Below are 22,946 nucleotides of genomic sequence, written 5' to 3'. Positions count from 1 at the left end.
CGGTGCCCCGCTCCCGACCGGCGTTGAGCGGCGGCCGCATCGGAGGGGACACGCGGGAGAGCGAACGCGGGGAGATGGGATTTGGGGTTGTGGGCGGGGGGGGGGGGTGAGTGGGGGTGTCGGGTGGAATGGAGTGGGGGGGGGGGGGGTGCGCACGAAGGATTGTGGAGGATTGGGGCAAAGGGGATGAGGGTTACGCGGGGGTACGCGGCGGTACGTGGGGGTACGTGGGGGTACGTGGGGGTTCGCGGGGGTACGCGGGGGTACGTGGGGGTACGTGGGGGTACGTGAGGGTACGCGGGGGTACGCGGCGGTATGCGGGGGTACGCGGAGGTACGTGGGGGTACGTGGGGGTACGCGGCAGTACGCGGGGGTACGCAGGGGTACGTGGGGGTACGCGGGGGTACGTGGGGGTATGTGGGGGTACACGGGGGTAGGTGGGGGTTCGCGAGGGTTCACTAAACAGGAAAGGTGGTGTCGGCTCGGATGTCCCCTGTACCGTCCGAATGTTTCTGCTCCTGAAATTGATCGTTGTGTGTTTTTTTAAAGAATGGCTGCAGGGTAAAGGCGCAGCCCTGCAATTGCTCGCCTGGCTCACTGCCGGCGGAAGGGCCGACCACCGCAGGGAGCTCTAGAGAACCCATCAGTGGCGGGGGAGGGGGGGGTTCGGGGGGGAGGGTATTTTGGTCTACTCTTCCACGCTGGCCGCACATCTTTTGTAAGAGGTGGGAGCTACGCACACTGTACCCCACGGCGGGCCCGGTTGATGGTCCCGGATTAGACACAGCGGGCTCACCGTTTGAACTGCCGCTCCGGGAGATAGCGGCGGCCACCTCTCACCCTGTTACTCCGCGGCGACGGCAGCGGCGTCCCATTCTTCAGGAGGGCTGGACAACGTTACGCGCGCCGACTTTACGAATGAAATTGGTTTTAATGTTTCATATTTTGATTTAAAGAGGAGTGGGCATGCTGATGACGGTGCAAAGACGAAGGTGCCCCCCCCCTCCCCCGCCGCGTAGCCTGAACAGACTGTTGGGGCAAGTGCCGTTAGCGAGTGGCAGCACCTACACAGGCCGGAACGGCACACGAGATGGGGTGGGTGACCTGCAACATGCCCGGGGCCGCCTTTGTCTCCCCAGTGGCGATGCTTACTACACACCGGACCACGTGCTCATTTGAGGCTGAGACGACCGAGGGGATGACCGAGGACCTGTTCGGATATTTCTTAATGCACTCGTTAGAGGCGTCGTGGAGAATATAACGTATTACCTATAAACGTCATTCTTTTATATGCTTGGTTCTTTCGGTAAAGTCACGTAGAAGGGAAACAATAAAATAATAAAAATATAAAAACAATAAAATTATCACGACGTTTCGACTGCAACACAAGCAATCATCATCAGGTGTGAAAACCACAACAAGAAAATTTGAAAAAAGTGGCAGTTATTTTTAACGTTAGCACCACGGAGAGCGATTTGACAGTTTGTTCAGATGGACGAGTCCATCTATGTTAAAAAGCAATTACATTCATAATAACCAAACAAATGTTTACATTTTTCATTCGTATTCACTTGAGCCTGCAAACTCTTATCCGTTTTCAGCTTTCCGAGTACAGTATTAAACTCAGATTGTAAATGTTGTGGCTTGGCTCTCCAACACACCTTCTACGTGACTTTACCGAAAGAACCAAGAATATGAATCCCTGCAGTCACGAAAGCTTTAAATCAAAACGTCATTCTTTGTCTGTCTGTGTGTGTGCGGCCGAAACTTGTGAAGGATATGGCTCGTGAACTGTGGGGTTTACGTTTTAAAAAAGTAGCCAGGCACCACGCCATAAGCCCGCCAAGGTACCACCTCGACCGGCTGGGCAATCTAGGCGAGGCCAGTTAGATGTTCAGTTTATTAACATTTTTCACCTTCGCTCGCCACTATCTTTTTAAGCAACAGGTTTGATTACAGCAGATACAGTGAGGGGAAAAAAAGCATTTGATCCCCTGCTGATTTTGTACGTTTGCCCACTGACGAAGAAATGATCAGTCTTTCATTTTAATGGTAGGTTTATTTGAACAGTGAGAGACAGAATAACAACAAGAAAATCCAAAAAAACGCACGTCAATAATGTTATAAATTGATTTGCATTTTAATGAGGGAAATAAGTATTTGACCCCCTCTCAATCAGAAAGATTTCTGGCTCCCACGTGTCTTTTATACAGATAACGAGCTGAGATTAGGAGCACACTTTTAAAGGGAGTGCTCCTAATCTCAGCTTGTTACCTGTATAAAAGACACCTGTCCACAGAAGCAATCAATCAATCAATCAGATTCCAAACTCTCCATCATGGCCAAGACCAAAGAGCTCTCCAAGGATGTCAGGGACAAGATTGTAGACCTACACAAGGCTGGAAATGGGCTACAAGACCATTGCCAAGCAGCTTGGTGAGAAGGTGACAATTGGTGCGATTATTCGCAAATGGAAGAAACACAAAAGAACTGTCAATCTCCCTCGGCCTGGGGCTCCATGCAAGATCTCACCTCGTGGAGTTGCAATGATCATGAGAACGGTGAGGAATCAGCCCAGAACTACACGGGAGGATCTTGTCAATGATCTCAAGGCAGCTGGGACCATCGTCACCAAGAAAACAATTGGTAACACACTACGCCGTGAAGGGCTGAAATCCTGCAGCGCCCGCAAGGTCCCCCTGCTCAAGAAAGCACATATACATGCCCGTCTGAAGTTTGCCAATGAACATCTGAATGATTCAGAGGACAACTGGGTGAAAGTGTTGTGGTCAGATGAGACCAAAATGGAGCTCTTTGGCATCAACTCAACTCCCCGTGTTTGGAGGAGGAATGCTGCCTATGACCCCAAGAACACCATCCCCACCGTCAAACATGGAGGTGGAAACATTATGCTTTGGGGGTGTTTTTCTGCTAAGGGGACAGGACAACTTCACCGCATCAAAGGGACGATGGACGGGGCCATGTAGCCTCAAATCTTGGGTGAGAACCTCCTTCCCTCAGCCAGGGCATTGAAAATGGGTCGTGGATGGGTATTCCAGCATGACAATGACCCAAAACACACTGCCAAGGCAACAAAGGAGTGGCTCAAGAAGAAGTACATTAAGGTCCTGGAGTGGCCTAGCCAGTCTCCAGACCTTAATCCCATAAAAAATCTGTGGAGGGAGCTGAAGGTTCGATTTGCCAAACGTCAGCCTCGAAACCTTAATTACTTGGAGAAGATCTGCAAAGAGGAGTGGGACAAAATCCCTCCTGAGATGTGTGCAAACCTGGTGGCCAACTACAAGAAACGTCTGACCTCTGTGATTGCCAACAAGGGTTTTGCCACCAAGTACTAAGTCATGTTTTGCAGAGGGGTCAAATACTTATTTCCCTCATTAAAATGCAAATCAATTTATAACATTGTTGACATGCGTTTTTCTGGATTTTTGTTGTTGTTATTCTGTCTCTCACTGTTCAAATAAACCTACCATTAAAATTATAGACTGATCATTTCTTTGTCAGTGGGCAAAGTACAAAATCAGCAGGGGATCAAATACTTTTTTCCCTCACCGTATGTGTGTGAGTCGATGTGTTTGTGTGTGTGGGTCGATGTGTGTGTCTGTCTTTTTTTGCCCGGGCAACGCCGGGTACTTCCCACTAGTAACAAATAATATTGGCGGACAATACATCTCCTTCGCGTAGCCGTCTCTCCGGATAAAAACAACACAAAAGGCCCTCTCCAGCGAAGTGCATAATTTTAGCAGCGTTGATTCAGAACGGAGAACACTCTGGACCGGTTTGAACACGCGGCGTCTCGTGAGCAGCGTCAGGCTTGCTTGCAGCATCGATGCAGGTGAACTGCCTGGGGTTACGGGCAGAGAGATACAGGCACAGAAATAGTCGTGGAAAGCGAGAGGTGTAGACAAGGAGGGAGGTGTGGTGAGACGAGAGACGCAGATGACCTACTCCGGCATTGGTATTCGCTATCTCGGCCACGAACCCCCACCACCCTCTCCCTGCCACGGACCATCTCCGGCACACGGTGTCCCGTCAGCAGCGGCGGCGGCGGCGGATTCTCGGCAAGCGATGCATCACCAACTGCGCCTTCTCCCGGCATGGCGTCCGTGACGCTTGCTCGGTTGTGTGTGTGTGTGTGTGCCGCCCGCGCAGGCCAACCTGCCGCTGCTGCAGCGGGAGCTGATGCTCTGCGCTCGCCTGGCCAAGCAAAGCCCCTCGCAGTACCTGGCGCAGCACGAGCGGCTGCTGCTGGAGGGGGTCCCGCACGGCGGCGGCGGCGGCGGGGAGAGCCACTCGCCGGTCGGCGCCGAGGCCACCGACGTCGCGGTCGGGGAGGTCAACCAGAACGGGAAGCGGCGCGCGATGGACAAGTAGGAGCGGCGTGTCCGTGCGTCTGTCTGCGCGTCGTCCAGCGTGTGTGTTCTGTGCGCTGCGGTGGTGTCGCGGTTAGCGCGCGGCGCTACCAACCCGCCGACCCGAGTTCGATTCCCCGTAACGGCCAACGCCAGTGACGATTATTCGAGCCGGTCCTGGGCCTCCCCTAGGTCAACTGAGCCTCAAATGAGTACCTGGTGCAGTGTGTAGTAAACATCGCCACTGGGGAGACAAAGGCTGCTGGACTTGGTGCTGGCCCACCCACCCCCTCGTGTGCCGTGCCGGCCTTCATAGGTGCTTGCTAACAGCACTTGCCCCAACAGTCTTTTACAGACTATACGGGGAATCTTTTTTTTGCTGCACCAGGAAACTGGCGACCCGAGTTCAATTCCCGCTCATGGTCACCAACACCGGCAGTGACGATTATCTGAACCGGTTCTGGGCCTCCCCTAAGTCAGCGCAGCCTCAAATGAGTACCTGATGCAGTGTGTAATCATCGACACTGGGGAGACAAAGGCGGCCGGGCGTTGTGCTGGTCACCCACCCCCTCGTGTGCCGGTGCCGGCCTTCAGACGTGCTACTCGCTGACAGCACTTGCTCCGAAAGTCTGCTAAGGCTCTACGCGGGATCTTTGTCTCGTGATGAAACATGTCTTGTGTGGATGCGTTGTCTGTGATCAACTGTGTGTGAGTGTGTGAGTGATCGAACGTGTGAGTGTCTGTGCGGCTGCGGGTGAGCGGGTATTGGAATTGTAATGAGAAATGCAGGGGCGTAAAATATGCGACACTTCGTGGAGATGCGTGTGACACTCGCTCGCTTCCACACGCTAACAGCAGCTATTGTCGCGATGAGTGTGCGTGTGTGTGTGCCGTGTGTATGTGGGGAGCGGTGGTGCAGCGGTTAGCGCGCTGCGCTACGAACCTGGCGACCCGAGTTCGATTTCAGCTCACGGCCAACACCCAGTGGCGATTATCTGAACCGGTCCCGGGTTTCCCCTAGGTTGGCTCAGCTTCAAATGAGTACCTGGTGCGGTGTGTAAACATCGCCACTAGGGAGACAAAGGCGGTCGGGCGTGGTGTTGGCCACCCACCCCCTCGTGTGCCGTGCCGGCCTTCGTAGGTGCTGCTCGCTAACAGCACTTGCCCCTACCGTCTGTTACAGGCTACACGGGGGGATCTTTGTCTTTGTTTACACGCTCGCACGTGCGTGTGCTCCAAGCAAAGATTTGTTGTCTTTATCATCGACATGCACACACAGACACACACATACACCTGCGCAGTATGGGTACAATCATGCATAGACGCGCTCGCATGCATGCGTACACATTGCGACCGCACACTGACGCACACACACAAATGTGGACTTACACGCATGCACACGCACGCACACCGCACGCACACATCCAGCAGTGGATTTGACGAAGGGCTGTACATTTACACTATTCTCGTTACGATATCACCCTGTTATCCGCGTATTCTTGCGGATAAGAGGAGCGACAGCAAATTCACCCTTTTCTACTGCATTCATCTTCAGATGGCAGATAACAGGGCCCACCAATTGCGCAATCGATTATCCGCAATAAATCATCATATACTGCGCCTCCCTTGCAGTAGCCCCCCCCTCTCCCCCCTGGTGGCAGCTGCCCCTGTGCGGCACAAGGTGACTGCAGCACAGGTCAGCATGTCGGCGTTCGGGCTGCCGGTAGTGGGGGGTGGGGCCGATGTTGCCCATGCGGTGATCCAGTTCCCCAAAACGGTAATTTGCGAGCGTTCCCCAAAAAATGTAACCGAGCGACGCGCGGGAGACGCGCGCGCGCGCAATCCCGTACGTGCCGCCCGCCCTTTATCGAAATGACGTCACGTGACCATCCGACGCCCGTCGTGAAGCCGACGGCGCAGAGCGTACCCGGCACAGTTACGCGCGGCGGTAACAACCGGGGCCGGCCGCGGGGTTCAGACCGCGAAAAACCTCCGCGACGAGACGGCGAACGCCCGACCGCCGGGGCCGTCGCCGCCGCCCTCACCGCCGCCCTCCCCATCGCCCTGCAGGATGAAGGGGGCGGCTCTGGAGGGGATCGTCGCTTCTCCTCCCGACGCGGCGGTGGCGGCGGTGGCGGCGAAGCGTGCCCGCGTGCTCAGCCCCATACTTCACCGATTCAGCCCCGGAGCCAACGGCCTCCCCGCCGGCGGCCGTACGCCGACCGGTGGGTTAGAGACGCCGGGCGGCGGTGGCATCGGCGGCGGTAATCTCCTTCACCCGGGACACATCTCAACGACCACCAATGGGGTTGCAGCTCCGAGCCACCACCACCACCAGCAGCAACAGCATCATCATCATCATCATCCGCAGCAGCATCTGCAACAACAACAACTTCATCATCATCAGCAGCAGCAGCATCAGCAGCAGCAGCATCACGTGACCTCGCCGGGCGTGCCGGGGTCGCCGGCGACGGTGGGCCTGCGGTACGCGGCGGACGATGCGACAAGGGAGGGCTACGGCGCGCGGCATCACCACGGCGCCGACGGGAGGGAGAGCGGCTCGGAGAGACGGAGAGCGCTGATGGGTAAGGAGGAGGAGACACCGGTAGCACCAGCGGCGTGGAAGCAGCAGCAGCAGCAGCAACGTCAACGTTCATGGTCGTGGCAGTTGCAGTAACGGGAGTAGCGGCAGGAGTAGTAGCAGTAACAGCAGCATCGGCACAATGTTATCATTTCCATCATCATCATCGTGATTGTCTGCCAGCCAAGTCGCCCTTGAAAAAGAGGTTCTTAAATAAACTTCTGATTCTGATTACCATCATGACCAACATCATCATCACTACCAATAGCATCATCATCACCAATATGACCACCATCTCTTCCCTCCTGTGAAGGGCAGCACCGTGAACCCCGTGTGACCCCCGTGTGACCCCCGTATGACCCCGTGTGACCCCCGCGTGAACCCCGTGTGACCCAGGTCTCCACGGAGCTAGGCCCCAGGACGTGGTCGACCACCGGCTGACGGATCGCGAGTGGTCCGAGGAGTGGAAACACCTGGACAATGTGAGAGCCTCTCTTCACCGCGGTCACCACCACCACAATTACAACCTTCGTCACCAGCACCACAGTTACAACCTTCGTCACCAGCACCACCAGCACAATTACAACCCTTGTCACGAGCACCACCACGTCTACCATCAGCACCAGCACCACCACCACGGTGGCGAGATGTTGACTACCTCGCCTGGTATACAGGAAGTCATGGGTTCAATCCCGACCCTGACGCCTGCTGCTGTATATTTAAAGTTTGCATGTCTCTCTCTCTCTCCCGTGGTCGCGTGAATTTTTCTCCGGGTCCTCCAGTTTAGCCCCACCGCATTTAGAATCAACATCACGCGTTTAGAGTATTTGTCTGCTATAAATTTCCACGTGATAAGCCACTTCATTGGGCTATCACTTTTGGCCAGGTCGCTCCCAAAAAAGAGATATATAGCTCGATGGGACTTACCAGTAAAATAAAATAGTTTATAGTTTAATTACAACCCTTATCACCAGCACCACTGCTATCCACTGCCACAATCACCACCATAATCACAATCACAACCACCACGCTCTTAACCACCACCAGTACCACAATTACAACCACCGTCGCCACCGTCACCACACCCACAATCTCAACCTCCGCTTCCACCACTGGTACCACCGCTGCAATCGCTACAGGCTGTGGTTTTATGGATGGGCCTTCTCACGGCAATCGTTCAGTTGTCACAGGTGCTCGCTAACGACACTTGCCCCAACAGCCTGATAGAGGCTACACTGGGTTATTTATCTCTGTTTGTGCACGTGTGTGTGTGTGTCCTGGTGCGGTGTGTAAACATCGCCACTCAGGAGACAAAGTCGGCCGGGCGTGGTGCTGGCCACCCACCCCCTCGTGTGCCGTGTCTGCCTTCATAGGTGCTCGCTAACAGCACTTGCGCAAACAGTCTGTTAAGGCTATACGGGGGATCTTTGTATTTGTGTGTGTGTGTCCACCTACGCCCGCAGTGTGTGTAAGCATCTCTTTGGGAAGCGGTAGCATCGTGGTCATCGCACCGGGTTACGAACCCGGCACGACCCGAGCCCGATTCCCGATCGTCGTCAACATCGGCGACGATTATCTGAACCAGTCCTGACCCTGCCCTAGGTCGACTCGGCCTTAAATGAGTACCTGAGGCGGTGTGCAAAGAGAGACAAAGGCGGCCGGGCGTGGTGATGGCCAACCACCGCCCCCCCCCCCCCAGAGCGCGAAGTGTCGGGCCTTCGTAGGTGCTGCTCTCGCTGACAGCACTTGCCCCGACAGTCTGTTGAGGCCACACGGGGGATCTCCGTCTCTGTCTGCGCGTGTGCCGCAGCTGCTGAACTGCCTGCTGGACATGGTGGAGAAGACGCGGCGAGCGCTTACCGTCATGCGCCGCTGCCAGGAGTCGGACCGCGAGGAGCTGGCGCACTGGGCCCGGCGGTACGGGGACAGCGAGGAACTCCGCAAGGGTGAGCCGCCCGCCCGCCCGCTCGCCCGCCCGCTCGCTCGCTCGCTCGCTCGCTCGCCGGATTGCTTTATCGCTCGCCCATTCACTCACCGTCTCGCTCATCCATTCGCTCACCTCAACGCGCTCGTCCATTCCCTGACTCGCGCATACCATTGCTCGCTCGCTCACTCACTCATTCACTCATCGTCTTGGTCATCCATTCGCTCCCTCAACGTGCTCGTCCATTCCCTTACTCATATCAGTGCTCGCTCGCTCGCTCGCCCATTCACTCGGTCACTCAGTGCCCATTCACTCACTCGCTCACTCGCCTGCTCACCGTTCTATTCACTCACTCACCTTCTCACCGTTCTATTCACTCACTCACTCACCTGCTCACCGTTCTATTCACTCACTCACTCGCCTGCTCACCGTTCTATTCACTCACTCACTCACCTTCTCACCGTTCTATTCACTCACTCACTCGCCTGCTCACGGTTCTATTCACTCACTCACTCGCTCGCCTGCTCATCGTTCTATTCACTCGCTCACTCGCTGTGGTTAGCCATGGCTGAGAATCGAACCCAAGTGGTTGGGCTTACAGCGCAGTGCGCTAACCACTGCGCCTCCGCTCCACGGAACAAACAACACCGATCGAACGCGACCAAAAACCACACACTGCAAGCGAGTTTGCCGCAAACGTCGCCATGGAGAATCGAGCCTTGGGTTCCATAACAGAGGGCGGCGGTCGGTGTCGGTTCCCCGGGGATCCTGGGAAACTGTCGCGCTGCGAGGTTTCGCTGTTCCTGCCCCCGCGGCCATCCCGGTTACGACCGCGCGGTGCGTCAAACCGCAACGCCGCGCGGTGCCGCCGTCTCATTGCAAACGTAAGAGGGCGGCCAACGTGTCGGCCGGAGTCACGGCACCCAAGTCCACCGGATGTGCAAATCTTAACACCGCGAGATGCGCTCGGTTGGGAACAACCCCAGATGGAAAATTCGAGCCCCTCCCGTGAAAGCCACAGCGGACCGTCGTGTGCGGTGCGTGCGTGTGGTGCGTGTGTGTGTGGTGTGTGTGTGTGTGGTGTGTGTGGTGTGTGTGTGTGGTGCGTGTGTGTGTGTGGTGCGTGTGTGTGTGGTGCGTGTGTGTGTGTGGTGCGTGTGTGTGTGGTGCGTGTGTGTGTGGTGCGTGTGTGTGTGGTGTGTGGTGTGTGTGGTGTGTGTGTGTGTGTGGTGCGTGTGTGTGTGTGGTGCGTGTGTGTGTGGTGCGTGTGTGTGTGGTGTGTGTGTGGGGTGCGTGCGTGTGGTGCGTGTGGTGCGTGTGTGTGTGGTGTGTGGTGTGTGTGGTGCGTGTGTGTGTGTGGTGCGTGTGTGTGTGGTGCGTGTGTGTGGTGTGTGTGTGTGGTGTGTGTGTGTGGTGTGTGTGTGTGGTGTGTGTGTGTGTGGTGTGTGTGGTGCGTGTGTGTGTGTGGTGTGTGTGTGGCCTCAGGGTGCACATGGCCTGGCACAAGCGTCGTGGTGACGTCACCGCCACTTAGTGGCGAATGGCGGTTGTTGTTGTTGTTGTTGTGTGTGTGGTGTGTGTGTGGTGTGTGTGTGTGTGGTGTGTGTGTGTGGTGCGTGTGTGTGTGTGGTGAAACACAGCGGCTCCCTTCGCGATGACCACCTTTGAGTGTCGCGAATAATAATTGTCATGATGATGGTGATGAAGAACAAATAATATATGTAATTATTATTTGTTTTTCGAACGAACTTTGTACCCGGGGCTCCACGCCGTGGGAAAGGGGAGTAGAGAGCGTTGATGCAAGAGGGCAGCAGACAGCGGGGGGGGGGGGGGGGGCAAGGGGAGCGGGGGGGGAGGCCAGGATGGAGGTTCCCTAAGACACGGCTCGTGGTGAGTAGCGGTGAGAGAGAGAAAGGAGCAGGAAGGGGAGATGGAGGAGGAATGACTGGGCCAAGATGTCGGGAATGATGACAGAGTGGTGGTGACGATGGTGATAGGGTGGTGGTGGTGACGATGGTGATAGGGTGGTGGTGACGATGGTGAGAGGGTGGTGGTGATGATGATGATGAGAGGGTGGTGATGGTGATGATGAGAGGGTGGTGATGATGATGATAATGAGAGGGTGGTGGTGGTGGTGATGATGATGAGAGGGTGGTGATGATGATGATGATGAGAGGGTGGTGATGGTGATGATGAGAGGGTGGTGATGGTGATGATGAGAGGGTGGTGATGATGATGATGAGAGGGTGGTGATGGTGATGATGATGAGAGGGTGGTGATGATGATGATGAGAGGGTGGTGATGGTGATGATGAGAGCGTGGTGATGATGGTGATGATGAGAGCGTGGTGATGATGATGAGAGGGTGGTGGTGATGATGATGATGATGAGAGCGTGGTGATGATGATGATGATGAGAGGGTGGTGGTGATGATGATGATGAGAGCGTGGTGATGATGATGATCGACGATGAGAGGGGAAAGAGGAGAGGGAGAAGAGAGAAGGAAGGAGCGAGCAGCGAGTGAGCTGCACGGAGGAGCTCACTCGCTGTTTTCACAGGGGGCGGCGGTGGGGAGAAGGGGAGGGGGGTTCAGAGTGGGAGTGGCCACACAGAAACCACGTGGTTTACGGGAGGCTTGAGCCAATTTGGGGATAGAGCACCTGTCACAAGAAGAGCAAATGTGATGCTAACGATGCGACCACTCGATTTGACCCCGACCTTATCCCGTATTATTCAGTCTTCAGTTTGCATCGGCATCGTTTTACACTTTTCAACAAAAATCCACTCGCTGATTCGATAACACCGCGGGCCCGTTCGTTCGCGTGTTCGTTCATTCACTGAAGCAATTCGCCCGCGCGTTCATTTGCTCGCTCGTTCACCAATAAGTTTGACACTTCCGTTTAACTCCGTCACGTCGTTTTATCGGCCCAACAACGAACTCACGCCGTGAATTCGTTCGTTGGTCGACTCTGCCCCCCCCCTCCCACCTCCACCCCTCCCCACCCCCTCCCACCTCCACCCCTCCCCACCCCCTCCCACCTCCACCCCTCCCCACCCCCTCCCACCTCCACCCCTCCCCACCCGCTTCCACCTCCACCCCCCCCCACCCGCTTCCACCTCCACCCCACCCCCTCCCACCTCCACCCCTTTCCACCCCCTCCCACCTCCACCCCTCCCCACCCCCTCCCACCTCCACCCCTCCCCACCCCCTCCCACCTCCACCCCTCCCCACCCCCTCCCACCTCCACCCCTCCCCACCCCCTCCCACCTCCACCCCTCCCCACCCCCGCGCATCGCCATCGCAGACGCGGGCCGCGACCTCGGGACCCCCCGGTCGTCTCCCGCGTTCGTTCCGGACGAGATCTGGAGGAAAGCCGGTGAGCGAGACCCCCCCTCATCCCCCCCCATCCCCCCCATCCCCCCCCTTGTGATTTCTATGAGGGGGAGCATGCCCCCACCCCCTTAGAATGAATGATAGAGCCCCCCGCGATAGAGCTCCCCACGACAGGGCCCCCCACGATAGAGCTCCCCACGACAGAGCCCCCCACGACAGGGCCCCCCACGATAGAGCTCCCCACGACAGAGCCCCCCGCGACAGGGCCCCCCACGACAGAGCCCCCACGACAGGGCCCCCCACGATAGAGCTCCCCGCGATAGAGCCCCCCCACAATAGAGCTCCCCACGATAGGGACCCCCGCGATAGAGCCCTCCGCGACAGAGCCCCCCGCGACAGAGCCCCCGCGACAGAGCCCCCCGCAGTCCCCTGCCATCCTCTTGTTTGTCCCCCATTCGGTGGCAGCTCCTGTGAGTGGCTGCAGAGAATCTGAACCCCTTGACCCCTTGACCTCTTCCCGCTCCGAGACGTCTGCAAGTCGCCGGGTGTGGGCGTCCCGGTCACTGCGGAATCTCGGAGCGTGCGAGCGCTTCGGCGTTAACTTTGTTCACGGAGGCGTAGTCGTGCCGCTGTTTTTAATGACGTTGTACTGCACTCGCCGCAGAGAAGCGTAGCGACGCGACCGCACTCCACGATAGCTGGCGGCAAACTGTGCCACACGCTCTCCCCCCGCATGGCCTTGTGGGAGCCTCGGTACCGGTAACGTTATTTTATTTTTTCTTAAGATTACGTTCCGGTGACGTACACGGACGTCATCGGAATGGGAAAGGGTTAAGTTCGGAGTTGAAGAGGAGATCACGGATGATGGTGGTGATGTTCACACCATGACATACCGCCATTGCTTCCTTCCATCTGCCAGACCCACCCCCCCCCCCAGTAGTTGGATATGGATGCCCCTCCCTCCCTCCCCTAAATATGCCCCCCCCCCTTCCCCCATACAAATTAATTTAGTAGATTCGCCACCATCTGGCCAAGGAGCTTTCCCTGGTTTCATAAAGTTGCACGAACGCTTGGGCTCACGCTGAGAGAGGCAGGGAGAGGAGCGTACGCACAGCGTGGTACGCGCGTTGGACTTCTTTCGCACCGTACGTAGCCAACCGTGCTCATCGGAGGTGCGGGAAACGCGCGGAGCGGAGAGCGAGAGAGCGCGCCCACGCTCTCTCGCTCACGACGTCGTGTGGACGTCGTGTGGACGTCGGGTGGACGCCCAACGAGGAAGATGCGGGCGACTAAATCGACCGCCGTGCAGGCGCTGGAGATGGATGGTTGCATCACACAAGACCGCGAGGGATGGTGCGACAGCTTGGATATCCGTTAATTGGGGCAACGTTAAGCTAACGTTGGGCCAACGTTGCACGCTTACTGGGGTAGGTCAAGGTGAACGACGATGATGATGATGATGATGTCTACTCAGTACAGTGAGCAAATGATTTCAACGTTAGAATCATTTCGGTCGGCATGTGTTCTACATTTCCAGAATTTTAGACAATGAATAAAAAAATTGTCTGTTATTTTCTTTTCACAAACGTCTCCTCCGTTGAAGGGCGACGGCGACGGTGGAAATCTCTGCCATCTTTTAACTGCGGACGTGTAAAAAAAAAAGAAATGGCAAACGAAACTCAGAACGAATTTTTTTTTTCAATCTCTCCGACCGCCCAGAAAAGAGAAAAAAAAACCGAAAGCAAACCTCCCCCCACCGCCCCAGATGTCCGCGCCATCTGATGCGGGCGCTGTAATTTCAGCGCAATTGATTTAAAGTCGTTTGCGCCCACGTGTCTTTAATTGAGTCTGCGCGCGCGTAATGGGATTGCATTTGGGTTGGATTGTTAGTGGAGAGGGGGGGGGATAGTGGGGTGGTGGCGGGGGGGGGGGGGGAAGTGTCTGGGGGGAAGGGGGGGGAGGCACGGGCGGGGGCACGCATCTGTCAACAACAACAGCTTACGCTTATAATTCGCCCGTAACGTAAACACACGCGAGAGAGGGCAGACAATGCGGAGGAGGAAACGGGCCCGGGTGGGAGCGACGGACCGAGCAATCGTCCACTTCGCGCCAGAGCGGAGAGTGGACGACTGACCCCACCCCACCCCCCGCCCCTGCTGGGCATCTGTGAAAAAAGGAGCTTCATAGCTCATCGGATTTCTCCTGCGGTCCAAATAAATAAAAACGAGACGATTCTGATTCTGCCCTGTGGGAAACGTGTTAAACTCGGCCACCATTGTCGTGAAGACGCCACCGAAGTACGGCAAAATACCGCGGCTCACGTGTACGGTAAAATACCCCGGCTCACGTCGTGTGCGGTAGGGCTGGGCGGTGCGTTCCTGAAAGGTGCGACGGCGAACATCGAAACGACGTCAATGGATCGAAGCGATTTTACAGGGGTAGTAGTAGCAGTAGTGGGTGGGTGGTGGTGGTAGTAGTGGTGGGTGGTGGTGGTGGTAGTAGTGGTGGGTGGTGGTGGTGGTGGTAGTAGTAGTGGGTGGGTGGTGGTGGTAGTAGTGGTGGTGGTAGTGGTGGTGGTGGTAGTAGTGGTGGTGGTGGTAGTGGGTGGGTGGTGGTGGTAGTAGTGGTGGGTGGGTGGTGGTAGTAATGGTGGGTGGTGGTAGTAGTGGTGGTGGTAGTGGGTGGTGGTGGGTGGTGGGTGGGTGGTGGTAGTAGTGGTGGGTGGTGGTAGTAGTGGTGGGTGGTGGTGGTAGTAGTGGTGGGTGGTGGTGGTGGTAGTAGTGGTGGGTGGTGGTGGTAGTAGTGGTGGTAGTAGTGGTGGTGGTGGTAGTGGTGGTGGTGGTAGTAGTGGTGGTAGTGGTGGTGGTGGTAGTAGTGGTGGTAGTAGTAGTGGGTGGGTGGTGGTGGTGGTGGTAGTAGTAGTGGGTGGGTGGTGGTAGTGGTGGTGGTGGTGGTAGTAGTAGTGGTGGTAGTGGCGGTGGTGGTGGTAGTATATGGTAGTAGTGGTAGTAGTGGTGGTGGTGGTAGTAGTGGTAGTGGTGGTAGTAGTGGTAGTAGTGGTGGTAGTGGTCGTGGCGGTGGTGGTGGTGGCGGCGGCGAAGGCTGAGAGGTGACGGAGAGCGAGGGAGGAACAGACGACAATGCTGCCATCAGCGTCGTGAGCGTGTGGGGTTTGAGGCGATCCAGGTCAAGGCAGCGGCGGCGTTGTTAATAAAACGACGACGAACTTGCGAAACGACGTCAAAGGGGGAGACGTAAAATCGGGGTTATTAGTGTACGACTGACAATGGCAGCCAATCATTAGCATGTATGCGTGCGGCCAATGAGAGCGAGTCGCTTGATTAACCCCACTCATTTCAAACGGTTATCACGTAACCCGCTGTGTTAAACTGACTAACATGGCAGAGTAGGATCTTTGTCAATGTTTGTCTTTGTGCAGGGGAGTGTGTATGCGACGGGTCTCCATGGCGGAGTAGGTCATCTGCATCTTTCGGCTCACCACACCTCCCGCTCTTGTCGACACGTCTCGCTTTCCACGACCATTCCTGCGCCGTCTGTGTCTCTCTGTATCTCAAGGACCCACGTCTGAGAGAGAGGGGTGGGGGGAGGGGGCCTCTTGCCCGTAACCCCTGGCAATTCACCTGCATCGATGCTGCAAGCAAGCCGGACGCTGCTCACGAGACGCGTTCAAGCCGGTCCAGAGTGTTGCTCGTACCGAATCGGTGGCCCTGAAATGACGCGGTCACCTGAAGGCCGCGGGGCCGATGGGTTGTTGTTCGGAACTGGACATCTGTGAAACACTGGACACGCGTGAAAAAGAGCTTCAATGGCTCATCGGATTCCTCCAGTATAAATATTCTGATTCTGCAATGAACGCTTTTTTTTAAATATGTTTTAACGCGGTGTGACGGATTTGTGAAAGGGACATTGCCTGCTCTCATCTGTTTAGTACCCCCGCTTCTCCCATCACGTCTTCACACGGCTCGCTCTTCCTTTCTCTCTGTGTCTCTTCTGTGGTCGTACACCACTCCTCTCGGTCATCTCACTCAGGAGTTTATCAATTGGCCGAGGGATTACTCAGCTACAGGGCAACCGCCCCCCCCCCTCCCCCCCCCCCACAATGGGTCAGCAGGGGATTCGGTGAGGTTGTGGGGAGGGAGGGGGAGTAGTGGGGGGGTAGTGGGGGGATGTGGTGGAGTGTATCTTATTATGTAGATGTTTCTGTGTGTGTGTGTATGTACTGTACAATGCAGTTGTGGGGAGCGGTGGTGCGCTACGAACCCGGCGACCCGGGTTCGATTCCCGCTCACGGCCAAACACCAGTGACGATTATCTGAACCGGTCCTGGCCTCGACTCAGCCTCAACATGAGTACCTGGTGCGGTGTGTAAACATCGCCACTGGGGAGACAAAGGCGGCCGGGCGTGGTGTTGGCCACCCACCCCCCTCGTGTGCACCATGTCGGCCTTCATAGGTGCTGCACTCTAACAGCACTTGCCCCAACATACTGTTAAGGCTACACGGGGGATCTTTGGACACTGCAGTTCAGTCGAAGGCGGTGGGGCGGGGGATCTATTGACACCCCCCCCCCCCCCCCCCCCCCAGCTTGGCAGACCGGCGCAGCGGGACAGCCGGCGGCTCGCGAGCAAATTTCATGATCCAGGTTGAGGGATGACTCGGCCCATCGTTCCTTCGGGGTCGATAAAGTGAGTAGTGTACCAAATTGGTGGGGAAGTCCACAGGGGGGTGGTCTTACGGATAAGCTCACGCCCCGCCATGGAGATGTGGAATTTTCACCACTGGCTTTTGCCTCAATGCTCATTTGAGCCAGGAAATCACTTTGATGGTTTTTAGCTGCCTGGAGGCAAACAGAACTCAAACCTTGACTGCTCTTTCTGTTTGTTCCTCGCCCGTCTGTCCGCCTCTCATCGTCGTCAACATTATCACCATCGTCGTCGTCGTCATCGCGTGAAGAGGAGGCTGTGAATGAGGTGAAGCGCCAGGCGGTGACGGAGCTGCAGAGAGCCATGGCGGACTCGGAGCGCAAGGCGCACGAGCTGATCGTGACGGAGCGAGCCAAGATGGAACGGGTGCTCGCCGACGCCAAGAGGCAGGCGCTTGAGGACGCCGCCATGATCGTCCTGCAACAGGACGACTCGACGGAGGTGCGGCGCTCGCTCGCTCGCCCGCTAGCCGGCTTGCCCGCTCGCTCGCTCGTCCGTTCGCTCGCCCGGATGATCGCTCGTCCACCAGGCCGCTTGCTCACCCGTTCGCTCGCCCACCCGCTCACCCACTGGCCCGCTCCCTCTCGTGCTCACCCGCTTGCCCGCTTCCTCGTGTGCTGAACTAAGCCACCTTGTTCCTTATCCCCTGGGCTACAGCTCCCTGCGAGTATCCCCTCTGCCCCTCTTAATTCATTCATTCACTTGCCGAGTCGTTCATTCTCGTTATTTCACGTTTCAATTCGCTCATTCACCAAGTCGATATTTCGTTGGCTTGTTTGTTCACGCGTTCATTCATTCACGAATGAAATCCCTTGTTGATCCGTTCACGAATGCATTCATTTGCTCGTTCACTTATTCATCCATTCACTCATCTCTTCGTGAGAATGTCTTGCTCCGATTTCCTCCCGCATGTCAACACTCGTGAATTGGCCGAAAACGTCTCTGTATGTATGGTACCGTAGAGCTTGGGCAATTGGTGGCACCAGCTCACGCGCCGGTCTGCCTTCTCGCTTGTCTGTGGCTCCTTGCCTCTCCGTGTCGTTCTCTCTCTCCGAGAGTGAGCGAATGCTGTTGTGCGCATTACAAGTTTCAATAATTATTATTACAGAACCCATGCGTGTACGTGATTATTATTTTTTTCTTCCCCCGTTTCTTCGCCCGCCGTTTGTTTTTGCTGCAGAGCTGCTGGAACTGCGGGCGCAAGGCGAGCGAGACCTGCAGCGGCTGCAACTCGGCGCGCTACTGCGGCGCGTTCTGCCAGCACAAGGACTGGGAGCGCCACCACCACGTGTGTGGCATGGCGCAGCACAAGAAGCTGTCCCAACAGCAGCAGCAGCATCACCACCAGCAGCAACAGCAGCAACAGCAGCAGCATATTCCCGAGGCTATGTCTGCGGAACCGCCGTCCCCAAGTATCTCGCCAGGCCCTGGAGGAGGGTCGCCTGCGAGCGTGGTCAAAATTCAGTCGGGCACCCCGAGACCGGCCACTCCGGACGACTCGGTCGTGGTCGAGCCAGCGTCCTGCTAAGTTGCCCATGGAAACTGTTGCCTACTTTTAAGGCCTTGCATTTTTTTTTTTGTCAATTTTATTCTTGTTTGGAGTTTTCCGATGGTGGATCGAATGTTACAGAAGCTTTGCAGTTTTACCGCTCGCCCTCCCGTCCCTTTGGCGGTCGCGATTACTTTACAATCTGATCATTTTATAATCTGATTATTTTATACATTTGATGAGGCTCACACCGCTAAACGCTACGCAGCAAAACAACAGTGACACGTGCGTGATTCGAGCCGCCGCCCGCCGCTTATAAAGTATGCGCGACACTCGATTGAAATCGATGAAAAGCATTTTTTTTATTAAAGCAAGTTTTTTTTTTTACATTTATTGTGGCGTCCAACAGATTCATGAAAAAGAAAGGTTGGGGGGGGGGGGAAGGGAAGTATTATTTTGACAAAAAAAAATATTCGTGCAGAAATCCACCAACCGGGTGGGGAGAAAGGGGCGGAGTGGGGGAGGGGTTCGGAAAAAAAACCAGAGATTTCTGCTGTTGCCGTTTGGACGTCTTCACACAAAACGGTGGTGAAATGGTGACAACAGCAACAACAACAACAACAAAACCCCAACGTCGAAAGCAACGAAGGTGTTAATGGTGTTTTTTTTTTACTTAAAAATATACGAACGAACGAAATGGCTTCACCGCAGGGACGCGCGTTTTGCGTTCAATGGAAGCGGTCGCTTGATGGCTTATTTCAACCTTTTTACCCGTGGGAATTGCAGCAAAGCGATGGAGACGGGGGGGCGGGGGGGAGAGGGGGGGATGAAGCATTGAACTGGACCGACGATCGATGGTTGCTTCAGATTGTGGAACTGGCGGAAACAATTTGGATTTTGGTCAAGAGCACAAAAGATCAGACGTGGGGCGGAGGTGGCGGGCGGGCGGGCGGGCGGGTGGGCGGGTGGGCGGGTGGGCGGGTGGCATTGACCGCTCGGATGACTCTCCGGCCATTCTCTTCGTACAAAAGCCGACGGGAAATCGTTTCCTCGCGTTATTACTTTTTAAACGGCATCTTAATTTCGCGAGTTATTTGTAGGAAGCGCGATGTTCTGCTGGTTGAGGTGGAATTTAAGAGTGACGGAGGTGCTCGTGTTTATTTAAAGGGCCGGCGATGAGCGTTTTTTTTTTGCCGAAGTATTCTTTCCCTAAATGTATATTCGGTGATGTTTTAAAACAAGTTTCGGCACAACCGCACGTTCGCGCGAATGGTATTGATGGCGCGTGATTTCACGCGTTGTTATTTTAAGCTCCGTTCACCTGAAGCGCGTGGCTTTTGACTTTTTTGGTTTTGCCGTTGTCACGCGGCAAAAGCAACAATGGACTTTGTCGGATGTCGTTTAAATGTCCTGAATGCACGCGCACGCGAAAATCATACGGGTTTTTCCTCCCGAACAGCTCGATGGGGACAGCTATTACAATTTGCTACCTGCTCGATTGTTGCAAGACTCCTCTCGAACTTTCCTCAATCTGCTTGTTGGAAGGGCGCGAACCCTCTGGCTCGGACATGTGCTGCTGGATGCCTCAGAAGGAAGGCAACTGATGTTCGGCGTTCTCTCCGGTGCGTTTTCGGGTTGTACTGTGAGCGATGTTTGGCGCGGTGTTCGAATCGAGTTTGCCGAACAGGTTTCCCTGGCACGCGCCGCGAAATGTCGAGACAGCGGTGCCGAACAGCGCGTAGCGGTGCAACCCGAAGTCACGTCGCGAGAGCTCTGCAGCACAAGGCGCGAAAACCTACGGACCTACACCTAATAAGGCCATCCTCTCAACATACAAAACTTACGAATGCTCTCTGACATCTAAACTGAACGTTTTTATTTAACCCGGTAAGGCCCAATGATAGCTCTTTTTCAGAAGTGACCTGGCAAAAAATGATAGCTCCAGGAAGTGGCTTATCAGGTGCAAATTGAAAGCAGCCAAATACTCTAAACACACGATTCTAAATGTGAAGGGAAAAACCGGAGGACGAGGAGAAAAAATCCACGCGACCACAGTGAGAGAGAGAGAGACATACAAACTCCGAAGATACAGGCGTCACGGTCGGGATCGAACCCACGACCTCCTGTACACCAAGCGATGTAATCAACATCTCGCCACCGTGGCGCCCTATCATATGAAATCTGTTGTGGTCACATGAGAGAAGATCAACTGAGTCCAGTCACCGACATGCAAGGAAGACGCTTCTTGCCTGAGTGAAATAACCTGGAAGAAGTGATGTCTCTGTTACTGCACTGCTGTGAACTTGCTACATTGTGAAGGGAAAAAAAAAAAATTTCAGTGGAACCTGTTACATCTAGATATTTTTGCTTTAATTTTACCCTCGTAATCGGGATGACGACGGCGGTGGTGGACGTGCATGATCGTTGGACCACGATGTTTTATTCCAAGCGATAAAAATACATCAATCACGTGGTCAAGCGGTGGTCATCACAGATTTCACGGGTTCAATCTCGACCTCAAAATCCATTCCGACCTCACCGTGGGGCTGTTACTCTCGCGCGGTAATAATCACGCTCTTCGTTTAGGCTCGAGACCCCAAACGTCCCGGCTGTTGGGAAAGTGCGTGGCCAATTCCGTGTTTTTTTTTTGTCGCGAGCGCTCGGCACACGCGCGCGCGTGTTCAGCTCGAGCCCCTGTGGCTGTAGAAATGCGCCGTGCAGCTCCGTCCCTCGCGCGCGGAAACAGAGGGGCCCCCCGCCGCGGCGTTCCCGCGCGTGGCCCCCCGTTTGCGGGTGGAGGTTGTGACGATGAATTACGTCGGCCACATGTTTCGGCTTCCGCATTTAGCCCGAGTGCTCTTCGACGATCGCGGACCTCAGTATACGAGCAGGGTTGGTCCGTGTGCCAAACATGGCAAATCGACGACGATGAATTAAGAATCTTGGTCTATGAGGAGCAGCTGTTTATTTTTTTTGTTTAACTGGTGATGTTACCTATTCGGTGTTCTGTCATTTTCTCTGTGTGCGTGCGTGCGTGACTGCTTGTAAATTGGAGAGAAAAAAAATCTGGAAAGCTGGCCACGACTTGGTAAAGGTGTTTGCTGTCAACTAAACGCAGGTAAAGGCCGTGAATATGGGCAGATGGTGAGAAACAATGTCAAAGAAGATTGAATTACAGTAAAATTCACGGGTGAGCTTTTGCTATTGTTGACAGTTACAGAGGTGAAATGCACAACCAATAATTTTGAAGAACTCTCTGAAAGATACAGTACCTCTTCTTCAACTGCCGTGCAGATTTTCGCGAAACGCTCTTTGCTCGGGTTTTATATATGGTGACCGTTCAGTGCTGTGTTACGTGATTGTGTGTGCGTGTGTGCCGTGTGTAAGTCCAATGCTATTTTACGTGTGAGATAACATCAAGTACCTCCTGTAAGAGACGGCATTTTAAAAACAAACTGGCATTTTCGGTAGGCCGCCAGTGTTTCGATCTGGTCATATTCGTCCGCAGATTTTTTTTGACCCAGGTCTTTTCTTTTTACCTTTCCGAATCGGGAAGTAGTCTTCAGTTTTTAAAAAGTGGCGGACATTCCTTTACGCCTCAACTACACGCGCGTGGCCCGATTGACTTGTTGGGGGAAATGTTAGTTTCCCGTCTGATTTTAGGTGGGAAAGTGTCCCAATGTGTCCGCGATTATCACCTACGATGAGGCAGTTGCCAAAGCGAGCCGATGTATTTTTTATTGCTAATTTCGGCAAATATTTGAAAATGGCTCCTGGGGTTCAAAGTCAATATGTAAAAAAAAAGAAACGAAACATTCTAACTCGACTTAGCCGTGTAAATGTAAGGGGTTTTTTTAAAATGTCAACTGAAGATACGGACAAGAAGAATAATTTGTAAAAGTCTATAAATCCTCATTAGGTATACTGTTTACCATTAATTGGCCATGATTGAATATCTGCCCAGTTTCTAATTAAGATATTGGCATTAATGTTGTCGGTTAGATTGCGCTCAAGATTGTTTTACGAAGGAAATTGATTATTGCTCCGTACAAACGTGCGCTCGTAGTTTATTTGAGTTTTTCAATTGTGGGCCACTGATTTACCTCAATATGACGTACATCAACACCTGTCCACACAGGTAGGTAGAGAGAGAGAGAGAGGGCGGGGGGACCTTTAATTCCAACCGGTTCTGCCCGAGGTCGGTAACCCTTTCCACGCTCGGCACACAACGTGGCCACTAATTCCTCTTGCTATGGCCGTGGCCAGCAGATATGGGGCCGTCCATAAATTACGTCACGCACCTAGAGGGGTGGGGGGGGGGGGTCAGATATTTGTGACGATGTGTGATGAGGGTGGGGGGTCATATTCTTGGTTCTTTCGGTAAAATCACGTAGAAGGGAAATAATAAAATAATAAAACATAATTTTTATGCAGGGGTTCATATTCTTTTCATATTCTTAATGTCACGAAAGCTTTAAATCGGAAAAAGAGGGTGGTCGGGGGGGGGGTGAGAAATGTGACGTCAC

The 22,946-nt window shown here is 54.7% G+C and overlaps 1 protein-coding gene across 2 annotated transcripts in view; it reads left to right on the top strand.

Annotated features, from left to right (window-relative positions):
• Nucleotides 1-18,805, top strand: part of LOC116954074 (protein CBFA2T1-like) — an 84,337-nt gene extending 65,532 nt beyond the window's left edge. Inside the window, exons 6-12 of one of the 2 annotated variants that reach the window (XM_076052149.1) lie at nt 4,171-4,388; nt 6,441-6,955; nt 7,348-7,433; nt 8,762-8,897; nt 12,180-12,251; nt 17,182-17,372; nt 18,112-18,805. In XM_076052149.1, the coding sequence (XP_075908264.1) occupies nt 4,171-4,388; nt 6,441-6,955; nt 7,348-7,433; nt 8,762-8,897; nt 12,180-12,251; nt 17,182-17,372; nt 18,112-18,459 (1,566 nt within the window). In that variant the 3' untranslated portion in view covers nt 18,460-18,805. The remainder of the gene's footprint in view (nt 1-4,170; nt 4,389-6,440; nt 6,956-7,347; nt 7,434-8,761; nt 8,898-12,179; nt 12,252-17,181; nt 17,373-18,111) is intronic. The other variant, XM_076052150.1, reaches the window with a different exon arrangement.
• Nucleotides 18,806-22,946: the final 4,141 nt, after the last annotated feature.

Source organism: Petromyzon marinus, chromosome 54 (assembly GCF_048934315.1).
Source record: "Petromyzon marinus isolate PM22_M1 ecotype Great Lakes invasive population chromosome 54, UKy_Petmar_22M1.pri1.0, whole genome shotgun sequence".
NCBI lineage: Eukaryota > Metazoa > Chordata > Hyperoartia > Petromyzontiformes > Petromyzontidae > Petromyzon > Petromyzon marinus.
The sequence above is the reverse complement of the archived record's forward strand: the minus strand, read 5'-3'. Positions and strand labels throughout refer to the sequence as shown.